At 47.7% G+C, this 17410-nt stretch overlaps 1 protein-coding gene across 1 annotated transcript in view; it reads right to left on the reverse strand.

The window, feature by feature from the left end:
- Window positions 1-17410, reverse strand: part of LOC119462210 (cadherin-like and PC-esterase domain-containing protein 1) — a 109935-nt gene that overhangs the window by 83182 nt on the left and 9343 nt on the right. Inside the window, exon 3 of the mRNA XM_049672882.1 lies at window positions 3046-3334. Within this exon, the coding sequence (XP_049528839.1) occupies window positions 3046-3334 (289 nt within the window). The remainder of the gene's footprint in view (window positions 1-3045; window positions 3335-17410) is intronic.

Here is a 17410-nt window from a genome sequence, read left to right on the forward strand (position 1 = left end):
GGGCACGTACAACCCATTACTGTGACTTAGGCACCAATGCACCACGCGGAGGCTACTCTAAAAATCTTTCTAGCTACTATTAATTTTCTTTTTTTTTCTTTTTTGCATCATGAACAACCTTAAGGCCCCGTAGATACATCGAAGAACTTTCGAAGACCAAGTGAACATCCATACTGAAGAAGACAGAAAACGGGGAAAGTTGGTATTGGTTCAAAGTTAATAACAACAGCCCACTGTGAATATGCTGTGCACTAACTGTGAATATGCCTGCAGGGCACCGGAAGACTATGGCAAGGTATCGTGGTAACATCAGTTAACACAAGATTAGTAAGAAGAGAAAAGGGGAAGGAGTTGCAAAACAACGAATGCAGTGTGGCACTTGATTATCACCGATGTGCGTAATCTGCGCACTAGTCCGCGGGCGTGTGGAATAAGGGGCCGCGGCAAAAAGATGGCTGCCTTGTAAGGTACGCTTATAAGTTTGTCACCTGCGCCGCTGCCATATTCTACAGCATCCCCTTCACGGCCGGCCGAGTGTACGTGAGACAGTCACGGTGGTGTCTAAACGTGCCTCTTAGGGGGCAGCAAAACGCGCTAAAAGGCTCAATATGTTCCTCACGTTTGGAAATGCATTTCCTTAACTCTGGGTGGACTGAAGAATTCGTGCGGACCCAAATTCTGTTTCGCGGGACTGCGTGAAATTGACGCGAGAAATTTGTGAGGATTATAACATACATCGAAGCCCTTGCTCGTGTACCTGGCGTTACATTTGTTGATGCAGCTCAATATTCCCACGGCACACGATTTGTGGCCGTCGCCACACGCGATAGAGTCCTACACCACGCCTCCAGCGTCACTACCCCCACTGCCGAAAGGGCTGAAAGTGGCCATCGCCCTGACCACTCTAGATCCCACCTGTCACACCATCGTGTGTGACTCTCGCTCAGCCGTCACTAACTTCAGCAAAGGCCGCATTTCTCCTCAAGCTCTTCGTATCCTCCGCCAGGCACCACACTCTAAAGAAAGCATGATCTCCCTGACATGGATCCCGGCACACGCGGGCACTGTACACCCACACCTCCCCAACCTCAACGAGGTCACCCACTCCATTGCGCGAGGACTAGTCAACCGCGCCGGAGACACTGGAGACGAGTTGGACACCAGGGACAATCTGACTACTTATAACGATCTCGTTAAGGCATTTTACCTTAGTCGCCGAACCTTCCCCCCACCTCACCCCAAGTTGAGCCGGGCGCAGGCTACCACCCTGCGTCTGCTACAAACAAATACGTACCCTTAACCCGCCCGCCTCCACCTTATATTCCCTGAAGTTTACAATACGCCCAACTGCCGGTGCTGTGGCACTCCCCCGGCTACGCTTCCACATATGCTGTGGGAGTGCCCAGCACAGTACACACACATTAACACCACGACCCTCTCGTCGAGGTTGCGCGAGTCTCTGCGGAGCTCCGCCCTCGACGACCAAATCTGGGCGACGGCGAGGCAAGCCCTCGACGTCCCCTCATGGGAGGCTTAGGCCCGGCCATCTTAAAGCGCTGGTTCCACAATAAAAGTTTATTCCTCCTCCTCCTATAACATACATAAAGTAGGGCCTAGTTGTGTGAGTCATCCCTCAATAGCCCTTCAGGAAAAATAAATTTATATTTTAGATTACACAAACCGAGAGCCACACTGCTTTCGTAGGGTTTGTGACTCCTGTCTTTTGTTCTTGTTATTTATGTCGTGTTAACTGCTCTAATCACGATTCCTTGTCAGTGGTCTTTCGGCGCCTTGCACGTACATGTACGGTTGAAGTATATATTAACTCGTTTCCTCAATACATTTGCCACATGATAGACAGCGTTTGTGTTGTGTCTACGCCTTCCTTCGTCTTTTTTTTATGCGCTGTTGTCATTAGCTACGAACATTCATACATGTCTATTCGGATAGTGCTATGAATGAAAGTGCGATACGTAAGAATATTGCTATGAAGTACAATTTTTACTTCGGTTGAAATCTCCAAAGCCGAGCACAATGCGTAATGCAGTCCTGTAGACCAGGAGTTCCCAAACTTTCTGGCCCTTTGGGAGCTCCGCCTGCCTTCCCAGATTGCCGCAGCTGTGCCCAGCTGAACCCCTGCTTTAGATGAACATCGTCAACAAGAAAAGAGGAACACTCCTAGAGAAGGAAGAAATTCGTGAGGGCTTGATCGGCTAGCGGAAACTGCCTTAGCAACAATGCACACTGGCTAATTGTCTGCGTTCGCCAAGCTAGCTGCGGAGTTTCTACTTGCCAAATTCATGATTTGGCTATGAGGAACCCTGTGGTGAAGGGGTACGGAATAACTTTCGTGATTTATTTTTCAACTTCTGTTATTGGCTCGCGCGAAGCGTCGCCCTCACTATCGCCGATATTGGCCACTCGGTGGGACGTATGATAACAAGTGAATAAATAGAAAGAAAACAATTGTCATGAATTAGGGGCCGCTAGAGTTCTTTAGTGTGCAATTTAAACTCGGAACAACAGAAGCATCTTAGCACTCCGTTCTCATCCTAATCATTATCAGCCTATAATACATCCACCGCAAGACAAAGGCCTCTCCAAGAGATCCCCAATTACCCCTGCCTTGCGTCAGCTGACCCCATTCTATGCCTGCAAGTTTCCTCATTTTATCTCACCACCTAATTTCCTGCCGTAATTGACTGCGATTTCCTTCCCTTGGCACTCATTCAGTTTCTTTGATAGACTACCGGTTATCTGCCCTACACATTACATGGCCTGCCCAGCTTCATTTCTTCCTGCTCTCAACCTCAACTCGAATATCCAACACCCATGTTTGCACTCTTATCCCCACCGCTGTCTTCCTGTATCTTTGCGTTCCGCCTATCAATTTTCGTTCCATCCTAATACAGGGACGGAAACCATGGCCTCGTTCTTGCAAGTAGGACGGCGCCATAGCCACTTAGCTGAAAGTAAAGGAACCGCCAAGGCGTGCCAGAAGTGTGGCGGAAGTTTTTCTGAAGAGATGCAGGGAAACCGACTTACCTCCGTCGCCGCCGACCGTAGTGTTGTTAAGCCTAGCCAGTGACGAAGCAGCAGCGGCTGCGGATGCAAGTCCGGAGACGGAATTCACCGCAGCCCCGCCGCCGCCAGTGCTTGGCCCCAACGGAGACGCCGGAGGGCGGCGGAACCACGGCGGCGCCCTGAGCTGCCACCCGTGTTCGGCCAGCACGGAGCTGATGAGCGGCAGATCCCGGCTGATGGCCGCCTTGTGACCCCGAACCACGACGACCCGGGTGGACTCGCGCAGAGGACGAAGATGTTCCTCTTCCAGCTGAGTCGAATAGGAGAAGGCAAAACTAAGAAGATGGCAAAATTGAGAGTGTGGCTCCGCAGTTAACGTCTTTTAGTAGCCGAAAGTTCGACGGAATACCATCTGGCGAGGGGAATACATGCTAAAGCATGAGAAACCGAGCACTCGTCGAAGTAAGAAAAAACAAATCAAAAGAAAATATTGGCATTTCAAAGCCGCTGCAGGGGCCCCTTCTCAATGCTGTTTTCTACAGCAGATTTCAGAGCCCCTTCTTAAGAATGACAGCGAAGGTGCCGTGTCCATGCTTATGTTTCGTTATAAAAGCAAGAACTGCGCTTCCTCATTGGTATTTGGGAACAATGAGCCCGCAGAGGTTGGACTTACTCAGTCCAACCTCTGTGGAAAGAGAATAACAGTGTATACGGAAAACTGGTTTGACGAGAGCCAGAAAAAGTATAGGCCACTAATAAAACAGCCCTAAACGGAAACAAGACAAAATATAGATTAGGCGTAGCTGTATCAGTAAATTAGGCTTTTGCAATACCAAAATAGCCACTCGTACAGAGAGTGGAGGTTTTGGTAGGGAGAGACGTGCGGCAACGCAACCCAGGACTTCCCGTGACCGTTCGCATTGATATGATGCGTTTGACACCATTTTTGTCTACGGATCTGTAGTTAATGTTTATCGGTAATAATAGACTACGGTAAACTCTAAAGGAACCAACGAATTAACCTGTACAGTTCCGAGAAGTTTTGTTGCACCAAAACTGTCCGAGCACGAGAAAATAGGTAGCCGTCCAATAACAAGGAAAATGAGAAGAAAGCCACCCTCCTCTAATCAAAAAAATGTCCTTGCGCAAGAATTACGCGTTCGCAATTGTGGGTGTGAGCCAATCATAACATTGGACATCACATTAGTGAATGCGGCCAGGAGCACTTACAAACGATAAGATTTGTGAATTCGGCCCCGGGTTCGCTTGTCAGGTGCCACGTATTCGCTTGCCGGCGTACTAGCTGGCACAATCAAGAGCATTTCATCACGAAAAGCAAGCCGCAGGTTTCTATGTTGAATTCCATTAACAGTCTTAGAGAACTTAACACATTCTCCGGGGTCCGTCCGTCTGTCCATCCATCCGTACATCTGTCTGTCTCTAGCCGTTTTCCCTCCAAGCTGGGTCCCTGGGTAGTCCATGGTCCAATGGGTACCTCATCGGGCTGCTGAACTAAGGGAATGTTTCGGACCAACTTGGGTCAAACCGAGTATGTGACACAGGGCACGTGGCACACTTTGATAAAGCTATGTGACACGGACTTGGGTCACTTTGTATGTGCCACTCGTTCTGTGCCCCTCTTCAGTGAAAATCTTCGACAGCAACACAGGTCCCTGAGTATATGCCACTTGGTTTGGGCCGCTCTTCAACGAACCTCTTTGACGCCAACTTGGGGTTCTGCCAGAATGCTTTATTTTTAGGTGTAAACGCACCAAACCAAGACACTATGCATATACCACACACGCCGTCAAACCGAAGGGCACATGTCGTGCACGAATCGAACGCCTCCTTTCGTTTATTTATTGGTAACGATTGCTGATGCAAACGTCTTAGTACGTCGGGAGTGCATTTCGTTCGCAAAGACTGCTTTGTGACCTGTAATTAAAGATACTTCGAATATGCTCCGCATTCGGCAGTTGGGCACCTCGGCACCTCGTACATACGAACGTGCTCGACAGAGCGCCTCACGGCATATATGGCAGGCGAGCACACTACCGTCGTTGTAGCTTATGGGTTCACGTTTGTTTCCTGATGCTTGTATCATCAAGACACGTAATAATTACTTTCTATTCGGTTAAAGACATAGTCCCGCAAAGTGATTCAAGAGTTCCGCGCACAGCTTCATCGTTCAATAGCTGCACAACGGTGCACACATAAGACAAAACTACTAACTATATATAGGTCGCTTACAAAGTGTTGCTGAACAAAAGTGAAAGCAAAGTGCCGCTGAAAATATGAAGGATGCGCGAAAAAAAATGGCACAGAAAAAAATGCATCTAATTTACAGTGTGACCGACACTCGCGTTCAAAGCTTTGCGCACGACTAATTCCAGATTCACATTAAAAGCGAGTAAGTTAAAAACACAGGCAACGCCGAAATGCCGGTTTCGAATAGAGACGTATATCCAGGATTCCGGAAGCTTTTACAGCGTAACATGCCGCTTCCTTGTTAGGCTAATTAGGGCTTCCGCTATAGGTCCACCTGTATGCACTCTGAAAGTGTCTGCATCCACTGGAGGGGGGGCGCTCGCGTAATGAGCCTTTTCGACGGATCCACAGACGCCATTCTGTTTGAACCGGAGCTTAAGCGTTTTTCGAAGTGCGCGGAAGCTCTTCAACGGAGAGCTGTTCTAAGCCGTCTGCTCGCATTGCTCTGAACCTACTGGTAGAGTGGCCCATAGGTCACGTAGTAAACAGGTCTCATTTGCGAAGGCAGGTCCCATTTGAAACTTGCTCCATTCATATAACGCTGTTTTCGCATCACGGTTCGCGAAGCGTTTGGCGGCGAAAGACGAGCGTGCTTAGAAATAGCGAAGTTTTCAGTGATGGCAACGCTCAAACTAAAAATGGAAGTGCTGATCACCGCCATTTTACTGCAAGGCAGACGGTTCATTTATTACGGAATTCATCGTAGCAATATCACACCGCCCACGCTCAAGAAGAAATAACAAGGCAGAGCAGGGAAATACAGTGATTTACACACCCTGATGCCATCGATCTCGCTTTTTAATTGATTGGTAGGCAGCTAAATTCAACGTTCAAGATGAAGCTCGCAGAGGTGCAGCTATTTCCCTTCGGGATACTTATATGAACTCAGTTCTCCGTCTTTCTTTAATACAAATAATAAAGAGGATAATCAAAAGCAGCCCGATAAATGAATTTAGCAAACGAGGGCGTAAATTTATGCTCGACATATGAGCGCGACATGCGCTATTAGTAACAATATTGAATTTTCGGCTTTAAAAGAACAAAGTCTGCGGGATAGATAAACATAATCGAACAATTAAAGCCAGAATGTCGATCGCAGTGGTTCAGAATAATGGTGCACAACGACATCTCGCCAAGTCGAGACATTTTGAACAATGACACACCGGTATACGAACTATTTCACTTTCTTTCCTGCCGCTTCCCCCCGCAAAAAGACGTAATAACGAAAGCGCAGCGCGCCACAGTCAACAACTGGGCAAAGTTTCAGCTTTTACCCGTGCTCAAATCGACAAAATGCTGGCGTAGGACTGCCGCACTATAAGTGAAGCAAAGGCAGCATTACCACAAAGCGCGAGCAAGCGGTCCTTCCCCTCCTCTCCCCTCCACAACTCCTCCAATCTTCCTATTCTTCCGTTAATTGCGTTTGGTAAGCCTGATCGAACGAACGGCTGCCCGCCATCTCTCACACAATGCGGATGTTCACGAGGGAACACAGCAAGGCAGTGGAGTTGCGCCGCATGAGAAAACTATAGCAAAACATAACGGTCAACCAGTTTCTCTCATGCGGCTGCCCCCCCCCCCCCTTCCCCTCTGCGTACCTTCTCTCCTTTTTTCTTCTTTGCTCTACGTCACCGTGCCTGGCTGTGGCTACAGGACCCGTTTTCCTGAGCTCCCTCCACGATTTCCTTCTCCTGTACGCCTTCACTCTACAACGACCAAACACGGCTGAGTATTTCGCAGGCAGCATCCTGCAGGCAGAAAGGCAGCAGAATCGACGAACAACGACAGGCGGGGACATACCTTGGACTTTGGCTCCGTCCTCCTATTATCGCGTACAAAAATTGCTTGCGCGAGAGCCAATGAAGTCCCGAAGCTCACCTCCGCGATTACGTCTCTTCTACCGAACTATATATATTTTTTTTCCTTTTGTGCGCTGTCTTTCGCGAGCATTTCGGTATAACGCTGAACGTATACCTGTAATATTTTTTTTCGGCACCTCTCTCGGTCTCTTATTCCGACGTCCTTCAACGCGGTGCGCCCGCGAACATGCTCTTGCTTCAACCACCCTCATCCTCTCCAGCGTGCCCGGGAGTCTCAATCAGATTGCAGACTCATTTCAATTTGCCGCCGGATCCCCTGAGGGTCAGAGCTCCATCTAATGGAATATCTGCGTCGAGTCGTCACCGTCCCCGAGTCTCTTTTCCCTGCAGATTTCGCTTGTCGCGCGCGCGCCCAACGAGCACGTTCACTCCCTCGCCCGTTCACCGTTATACGTAGTACCTGCTTCCGCGGGAGCTGACAAAACACTCTCGCCCCCACTCGACATTGCGATGTAGAACTGTGTTATTTTTGTTCTCTATCTCGTCTTTTCTTTTCTTTCGTCATTTGAATCGTGGTAATCTGCGCAAGAGTTTATTTTGCACCCCGACAGGGCGAAAGGGAGAAGGAAAAGGGTGGGGGGAGGGGAGAGGCAACGGTTGTTTTCTTTTCATTTGCCTGCCCTCGCGAGCATGCGCAATGCATTCACTTGAACGCAGCAGGAGTTGTGTTTCCTGACTTTTCCTCGAATTGCTGTTGCTTCTGCTGCTTTTCGCGCTGGGCTGACAGCGTACTGGAAACAAAAATCTCACCCATTATCTGTTTGTTTTTTATCAGTCAACCGAGTGCGAGTTGTGCGGATCAGGTAGAGTCACACGTAATCTTGTTACGGTGTTATTTGCCGGCAGAATGAATAAAATAAATAAATAAAGAGACTAGATCTATCCTGAACACGAAAACCAGACAAATAGAACCTATGGAGCTAGAGCGGAGAGGACGCACGAGGCATCGCAAAACTCGCCGCGAAAATGAGATTTAGGCGGATACGTTGACATTTACACAAGCGTCAGCAACACCCACGTATACTTACTTGCGCTGCGCGCGTATTTTGGCGGCGTTTCTTTTTTGCGCCGGCTTATAAGCGGGATCGAAGAGCGTCAGTCAAAGCTTACGCAGCAACTCTGTGCAGTTGCTTCCGATGCAGCTCGCGTGTGGGATGGGTTCGAAGGAAAACTAAAAATTGAGCCTCGGAACGCTGCCTCCCGCCGTTTACTCGAAACCCTAGCTGCGGCCGGCTTGTCGGAGTCGTCAAATGCCGCGCGATGCAACTGCGTCGGTGATTCGCGTAACGAAGCTAGGCGTCAGCAAGAGCGCGCGAGATCGAGTTGCAGGCTCACGACTGACTTTCCGTCGCTGGCGCGCCGCTTATTTGCACGAGGCGACGCTGTTCCGGCATTGTCTCAGCCCTTTCTCGCCCGCGTAGAGATGAGCGGAGAATCCAATAACAGGAGAGAAACCCGGCTTAAGCTCAACGCGAGGAGTTTGCAATTGCTCCGGATGAAAGGATCAAAAGCAACATAAACAGCGCGAGCACTGTTTGCAGAATGTGTAGCAATATAGGTTTAGGAAGAGAGTGTATGTATTGACTTTCGCACGCCCGCGGGCAACAGAGCAAATAGGAAAGGCAGCGTAGGAGCTGCCGCAATATTGGTACAGGAAAAAATCTGCGCGCAAATGTCACGGCGCGCGTGGAAATTGGATCAGCAAATGTTAACATGCGACGTCAGCAAACAAACAGCCCTCACAATGCATAGCAGATACATTGAATGTCAGATCATTTCTGTATATATAAAGTTATCATGGCGTTCGAAAGTGGATCACTGAGATTCCAGCGGAAAGTGAATGTTTATCAGAACTTGTATTTAAAAAAAAAATTTTTTTCTAGTAACAATCATATGAAACCAACAGAATATGAACCCCCTAAAAACACAGATCTTTTTTTGAAATCTAGAAATTATAAGACAAAGGAAAATGGAATGGGAAGAAAGGATGACTGGCAACACGTGGGAGCTGAGTCTACAATCTCTGCAGGACTCATGCGATGCTCCGCCAACAAAGTTACGGCAGAAGGCCGTTATTTTCGCCCACTTTCTTGTTTATCTCTGCACTGTGTGTATACTAAGCCCTGAGATATGAGTTAAATAGCACGATAGTTTAGCGAGCGAAATATCATTGAATATTAGAATATGCTACATATAAAAAAATTAAGATTGACATGGTGCCCGCTTAAACGGTATATGACCCCGCCCATGAATAGATGGGTTGCAAAATTTGTCTGAGAGCAATGATAGGCAAAGGGGCACAACAGATCTCCTTGCGCTGTCAAACTTCGCCGAATGATCCGCGACCTTCAGTGGAGGTCATGACTCACCACCTGGAAAAGACTGTCTTAGGCCCTAACTCACTTCCTCGCCACGTCATAATCGAGCATGTTTTCTTGTTTAGCAGCGCAACTGCCGACTGTTCGGACAACGCAGCCAAACCACTTCGGCTTTTACTGTAGAACTTCCATGTCCCCTTCCCCTCAGCCCTGACATAAGGCTGCAATAGCATGATCAATCTACATACATTTGTTTTTGGCAGACATTTTATCTGTGTTCCAACGCGCTAGACATAAGCAGTTCTTGCACACCCACGTATGCATAATGGACAAATGTATCAGGTAGTTGGTCGATCAGCGCTGTTCTACAAAGGCAACTTTAACAAGGTCAAACCGAACGTCGGAACCGAAGGAAGTCCAGATAATCTTTCAGGAGCTTCTCCTTTGTTATTCCTTCTTATTTGGTTTTGACTGAGGCACCTCGCTAGACCGTCAGCCGAAATTAGCCACATCGACAACGCATTGCTGCGGCATCGGGTATCAAGAGGAAAGCCGTCCAACTAGAGATTCCTCCCCTTGTATAGCAAAACGGACCGCGGTCTGCCTCTTGTGTCGAGGCAGAATCATCCCAGCGCTCTCCACACGCCGCCCTAACTGCTGCGTTCGAGGAAGCGGTGTCAAAAGCAGTCAGACAGCGAGACACACAGCACGAGAGAGGTTTCGGGCTTTGTCCTCATAGAAAGAAGCGGGGCGAAGCTCCAAGAAAGAAGAGCAGCTATAGCTCGGTCCTTCGCTTGCCCGAGCAAGGTCAAAAGCAAGGCACCACGCGAAGCGTGCTTCAATGGCGACGGGCGGGTGGGCGCGAAGATTGCGTGCCAGGGCCGGTGGTGTCAGCGTAAGCGCCCCATCTAATCCTATCGCCGACAGCCTACAGTGGCGTCCTTAAGACGCACTTCTATCTCCCGTGTTCACCCCCTTATACCCTTTTTTTTTCCCTTGTGATCTGGCTAACCTCGTCCTTCGCACGCACTCCACCTCAGCTGTTAAGAGACATCGATCGCCTGGCCTCTGTTCGACGTCACGCATCTCCTCTGTCTGTTCGCGTGCACTTACTCCGCCTCCGATGTCCTTAATCCGGTTGTATTTGTGTTAACGTTGTCTCCGGCTTTCCGCAGTCGGTCTGATCCTGTTAATGCTTTTTGTTCTATCAAGAAGACCTTGTAACCTTAACGATCGCAGTTTCTGAGCTCTCGGTGATCGACGCTTCCCGGCCAAACGAAAGCGTACCTGCTTTTTATTATATTATTGTTTGCCTTTTCCGGCCGGTAATTTGCCTATGATAAATTGAAATTCGTTCCAGATTCGCCGAGTTCAATGTGGCAAAGCTAATGCTATAGCTAACTAATAATAGTTTATTTCGGGTTTGTAGGTTCATTGCAGCAAAGAAATGATGTGAATAGGAACGAAAAAAAAGTCTCTTCGTCGTTCGTGTTACAACTTTCTTTTTGCTTCTTGGCTGCACGCCGTTTATTTTTCTATGTGGTTAAGCTATGAGAAATGTTATATAGCAGAACCTCGGGGAACGTAAATCGTTCAAAAGCAATTGCCGCTTGATGGGAACAACAGTTTCTAAATTGGTTGGTTTTGTAATTGGGGGATGCAAATGAACTTACGGGAATCGGAACCAAAATTTTCGGGGCTCTCTAAACACGGAACTACGCAAGCAGGCTCTATAGGATTCTTGTTTTTAGAAAGAGGCAGGACCTGACGTATATTTTCCTTGCGACGCGACGGCTGATGGGGGAACTTCACCACCCTTTCTGGCTTAGCGAGCCTCGAAACTCTCATGGCAATAGTGGCTTTTTATTAGGCATTATAAAAGGGTAACTTGCTAGTGCAGCTAATCAAATTTTTCCTTATCTTACTTTTAATGAAGAATTTGTCGGCTGATTTTTATTTCAAATTGAAGCTGCTATGAGCACTCGAATTCGTACGGGGCACTTAAGAAGTGGGCGACACGGTCAACATAAATCTCCGCACTTTTGTATAAGAATAAGTCGGAGCAATGCTAGTGGACCATGAATGGAAAGCAAAAGCATGGTTTTGTATTATTTAGTGGATGGATGGGTGGATGGATGCTATGAGCGTCCCCCTTGAAACGGGGTGTTGGGTTGCGCCACCAAGCTCTTGTTATAATTTTGCCTAATGTCCTTACCTTTATTTTTGAGGAAACACACAAATACAACGAATTCCAAGCATCAAACTTTTTGAACCATTACAGGGAACTCTGTTTATGTACGTCTCCGTTGTTTGTCTATCTACTTTTCTGCCACCACACCTCCAAGCACCTTTTACCTCTATAGTGGACATGTTTACTTTCACCATGCTATCCCTGAACCCACGAGCTTCAAGGAGGTCAGAGGAGCCTAGACTGGCAGCTGGATAGATTTCTTCACATTCCAGTAAAATATGTTCCACCGTTTCTCTAGCTTGACCGCAGCAAGCAGATGCGTCGTCATCCTTGGCATACCTCGCTTTGTAACTACGCGTTCTAAGGCATCCGATCTCGCTTCGAAAAGTAAGGAGCTTCCCTTTGAGTCATCATAAATTGTTTCTTTCCTGATTTCATTTTTTTCCTTGAGGTAGTGAGTCATAGCAGGTTTCTTTTCTATTGTCGCCGCCCATGACATTGCCTCAGCCTCTCTCACTTTGCGTTTGACGTTCTTTGTTGCATTGTTGCTGACCATACTGGTCGCATACTTGCTGGTAAGCTTCCTAGTTCGTTTCCTCCACTGTGAGTCAATGTTTTTCCTGTACAAATACCCGAACACCCTCTTGCACCCTATCTACTTTCTTCCAAATTCCTCAGTCGTTCCTCAAAATCAATTTTACTCTGAGCCTCCCTTACTTCAAAATTTGCCCCGCCCATATCACCCTGCAGCAGCTTCATTAGTAGTCTTCACGTGAGCACCCAATGCGAGGCGTTCCACCAACCTTTGGTTGCCATCTAGTCCTGATTGTACCCCTGACATCAAGCAAACAACCGCATTTCCAAATGTTAGCCCTGGAACCATTCCACCTTTCCACATACCCCGGAGCACCTCGTACCTATTGCATCCTCATAGCTCAGTTTGCTTCTTTATGGCCGCATTTGGCTTCCCTTTTGCTAGTATTGTTTTTTCCTGTATCTCCTGATATCGATCGCCTTCGATCGTTTATCCATACACCCAGGTATTTGTATTCTTTTACCCAAGGCATTTCCTGGCCCTGTATCGACACTGTTTATTCACTGTTTTGATTGAATACCATAAAACCTGATTTTTTAACGCGAAATTTTAATCCTAACTTCTGAACTTCTCCAGCGATATCAGCCAGACGTTGCATATCACTTTGCTTGTTAGCAAGCAACACAATGTCGTCCGCATAAAATAAACCTGGAAGCTGCTGTTTAACTATTGTGCCGGCTTGTTTGTACGAGTGGTTAAATCCGATATTGATTCCTTCTAGCGCTTTTTCCGTCCTTACCGTGTACATCATAAACAGCAGCGGGGATAAAGGGCAACCCTGACTCAGTCCTTTGCTGATTTCAGCTTTATCCTCGATCCTCATCCCTTTCCCATTCAACGCAAACGGTATTTTCTCTGTAAGTCTCCCTCAATAGCTGTACACAGGCGTTGCCTATACCATCCCCCTCCGGAATATCCCACAGTACGCGGAATGAAATACGCCACCTGGTGACAGACAGTACCGCAGTAGTCAAATCAGTACAAGAACAGTGGTAAATGCGAAATCAGTGACAGTACTTTTTCAAGAATATGAGTGCTACCGGACTCTGAAGGAATGAATTCGCGGGTTTTTACTTGCCAAAACCAAGATATAATTATGAGGCACACAGTAGTGGGGAACTCCGGATTAATTTGGGCCACAAAGGGATCTTTAACGTGCCCCCAATGCACGGGACCCAGACGGTTTTTTTTTTTTTTTTTTTGCATTTCGCCCCCATCGAAATTCGGCCGCCGTGGCCGGGATTTCATCCGGAGACGTCGTGCTTAGCAACGCAACACCGTATCCGCTAAGGCTCCGTGTCTACCGGACTCTGGAGTCCACGATTTCTACTTAACGTAATTGAACAAAGCCGTTTCATTTCCACGGTACCGACAAAAGAAGAGCGCACTCTAAATTTAAGCCGCCGAATAATGCTGCGAAAGAAAGCACTGCTTTTAAATAAAGTTACTTAGTTATAAAGGCGAGAGACTTCTACGAAGTGAATTACGTATACATCAAAGGCCGCTGCATTACCTTTGCTGTTTGACGTAATTGGGCAACGCAAAAAAGAAAGCTCGGAGCCAAAAGGACATTGGAGCACGCTATCTTATTACTACGTTAAAAAAAGAAGAAAAAATCAACATGCAGAGCGTCGTTATGCCTCTTCGTTCACTTTGAAGTAAAGTTGCCATATTTTTGGAAATTATGAATACAAGCACAGACAAATCCGCTCCTTCTGAGAATTATTATTTTGATGTATTCAATCTTTTGTCAAACGGTCTCCCATTATATTCAAGTTTTGATTTTATTCCGCTAGCTTTCCTGCGCCAAAAAAAAAAGAAAAATAAGACTGTGGATTGTCCTCGAAAACTGTTTACTACTGCACCAAGGAGCATTTCGTGCATTTTTCTTCCTTTGCTGTTTCTAGGGTTCAAGGTAGAGTCCACTAAGTTTCGAGGCAAGAGCATTAGGACGCTAGGACAATATATTACAACCAGACAAAGAAATTTGTTTTCCTACCCCCCACCACAGGACGGGTTTGGGAGAAGAGAAGCCTAAGAAAATATAAATGTATAGAGAGAGAGACGCAGAGCACAGGCATATGACCAGTGCTTGTGTTGTGTAGTGCGCTGTTGTTACTAGCCGTGAACAAGTACCAACTCAGCGAGTTTTCTATCCTCCTCACAGCACAAGATATTGCACAGCGCTAAGAACCGCAACTACGGCTAATGCCGTGCGCGTAGGTTTGTCGTCTATACGCTCTCTGTTGTGATTGTCGGCATTCCAAAACGGTTTGTTCTGACAATGGTCAATGACAAACGTGAGCTGGCTCAGTTGCGAGCAGTCAAGTCTACACACTGCTAATCGAAGACAGCCACACAGGGCACGTTCAAAGGTCTCCTCGAGACCACGGTCATCACACGTAGCGTTGCCGGCCCTCATTAAGTGAAACGCGAACGACATCGTAAAGGTCCCTCTTATAGCCATAGCGGACAAGGCAGGTTATTGTCGCATCGGCAGAGTACAGAATGGATGCGAAGTTTTCAAAACAACCGACTGCACCACCGGGGCTCTTCACTTAAACAAACACAAAAGAAAAAGAACAGGCGAATGTTTACGCTTCAGCTGTGGTGCTGGCCAGGCGTTTTCGCTCCCAATCTTGATGTCATGCCTAATCAGTCTTAAAGTCCTGCTTCCTCCATGACAATTCTGTACGTGTAATGGATGTTTTATAGCCTTCTGGATTGAACTACTTTGCTGCTCTCCGATACTCTTGTGCTCGCCGGGTTTCTAAAGATTCATTGCCGTAGCAGGGCGCGCACCGGCGCCTCGAGCAAGCTACCGCCACAGGCACTCTCGTAAACACCATCTGGTTACCGCGACTTGGAGGCTCGTGCCGTCCCTGACTCACGAAGGGAAAGTCGAGACGTGACTGCGCCGCGGCAAAACTTCCATTTGTTACACGATAATAAGGGCACCATCGGTGGGTTCCGCCGCCCGTGATGCGCGGAGGGCAACTTCATCTGCTGGTGTTGCAAGGAGCCGAGCTTTGCGTCATGTGACGGAACAACGTTGGAAATTGTTGAAACACAAACGAGCAGACGTGAGCACATGAACATATTTCAGAGAAAAAAAGGTGATGTACCGGTGTATTAAATCTGCGCGCGTATGCTTACAGTTTCTTTGTCGAGTGATCAAAAGTAGCTTCCGGTGAAAAGGCACGCATAGTAACGCACCCTAAAATAGATTTTTCCGGATAAACTAGGGCTGTGTTGTTTCATCCTCAACAATTTTCCCCTAGAACGGACTCAAGTCACATGACTGTTAGATACGGCCTTGCTACACCTGTCCTCTCCAGCTGAGCGCCTACCAGGCGAGGATGAAACGCCGGACGAAGGCGGCCATCAGAGAATAGAGCTCGTGGAGTATCCCCATTGGCCGAAAATGACGCCACTCGCGCGGGCCCGATGATTGTATGAAAATGACGTGACCCCGACAGACTGAAGGGGTTATGAGCGAGAGACAGATGCAGAAGACAGACGTTCTTGTTGCCGCGGGCCGCAGCGTCCGATTTGCTGCCGGCCGTAACGATGACTCTCTTACTGTTATTTTGCTTATTCGACTCCTGTACATAAGTTAAACGAACCTTCATTTCTCTAGGTCCTCCTCAACGTCGCCCAACTCCCGCACGCAACGGCAAGATATAATGTGACGAAACATGCTTCCAAACGTACGATACAAATGACGGCGTGTATAGAGCAACCACTTCTCCGCACGCACGTACACACAGCTCTCATTGCCATATTGTAGGAGAAAGCACACTTTAGCTCATCCTTTTCTCATTCGGTGTCCCACTGATTGCTCGGAATGGATTAACCAAGGCCTTCCGCCCCACCCCTTTTGCAGCAGGAAACACCCAACTTCATAGGTTTCATTCATGATAAGCTTTCGTTGCACCTACTTATATATTTCCCCGCAACGCAGCCAGTCAACTCATAAGGGGGCCTCTATCCCTATTCTGTAAAGACGCATTCTCGTACGAGCTGAGAATGGCAAAGCGAAGAAAGTGGGGGAGAGAACCCGCGGAGAAGGCGAATCTGGGCGTTGATTTTGTTTACACTATTTTTTACAGGGAAATCTTCGTCTCGTGGCCAAGAAAGATAAACACCAAGACAGAAAGGGCAGTGCGAGACAGCCTAAACAAAGACGGCCAGCAAGACTAAGCTTGCGGAGAGAATATAGAGGCACTGCTCGAAGCCTATCGGTGGCTCCGGGGGAATACATCTGGACGGCAACGGGGCCACGCGCTATCTTTGTTCCTATCTCCTCTGTTTCCGGATACGTGACCGGGCTGCCCGCTGAGGGGGCATCCGTCAGCCCGCCCTTTGCGCGAAAGCCACGTCTCGGCCTTGGTACCCAAGTGCTACCGAAGCCTCCGGGAAGTTCCCGAAATGAAGAGGGAATGGTCGGCAATTGATGGGCGCGCTCTAGACGATAACCCCGGCGCCCCGCTTGGCTGCTGGTCTGTCTCTTTTATTCACGCCTCGGTGGTGCAGTGTCGTTGCGACAACATGGTTACTGTCAGTATATTGCCGGGGCCTGCTGCTGAGTGGAGCAGGAATAATTACTGCTTTTCTGTGGCCGCCGAAATTGGTACGCAAAGTGAAGCGTAAGGATCGTCATTAGTTGTTCAAGATGCGTGTAAGAAGTAGTAGCATTCACATTAAATTAGATTTATTTCGCCGATCAGAGAATGGAGGTTGGAAACGTACTTCCCGCTACTCCACTTGATATCTATATCAGCTATAGTGCTATGAGCAGAAAGGTTTGTTATCACTGGTGAGTTGTAGGAGTTGAATAAATGAACAACCGTTACATTATCATTGGGAGTATCGTTTTATTTACGCACAAGTTTGGAAAGGGGCACAAATATCTCTATAGGCTGTCCCATGAAAAAAATAAAACAAAAAAACTGCTTTCTCTTGAAGGGCACATAGGGCACTCAGTGCACAGAATCAACTCGCGCAGCAGCTAAACGAGAATGGTTGGAGTGATAAGGTGGCATACAATAAAAAAATATTCCTGAGCCCAATACACGTACGACGGCGATTCGACACGCGGATGACGTCTTCACTTCTGACCTGCGATTGCACA

Source organism: Dermacentor silvarum, chromosome 8 (genome assembly GCF_013339745.2).
Source record: "Dermacentor silvarum isolate Dsil-2018 chromosome 8, BIME_Dsil_1.4, whole genome shotgun sequence".
NCBI classification, from domain to species: Eukaryota; Metazoa; Arthropoda; class Arachnida; order Ixodida; family Ixodidae; genus Dermacentor; species Dermacentor silvarum.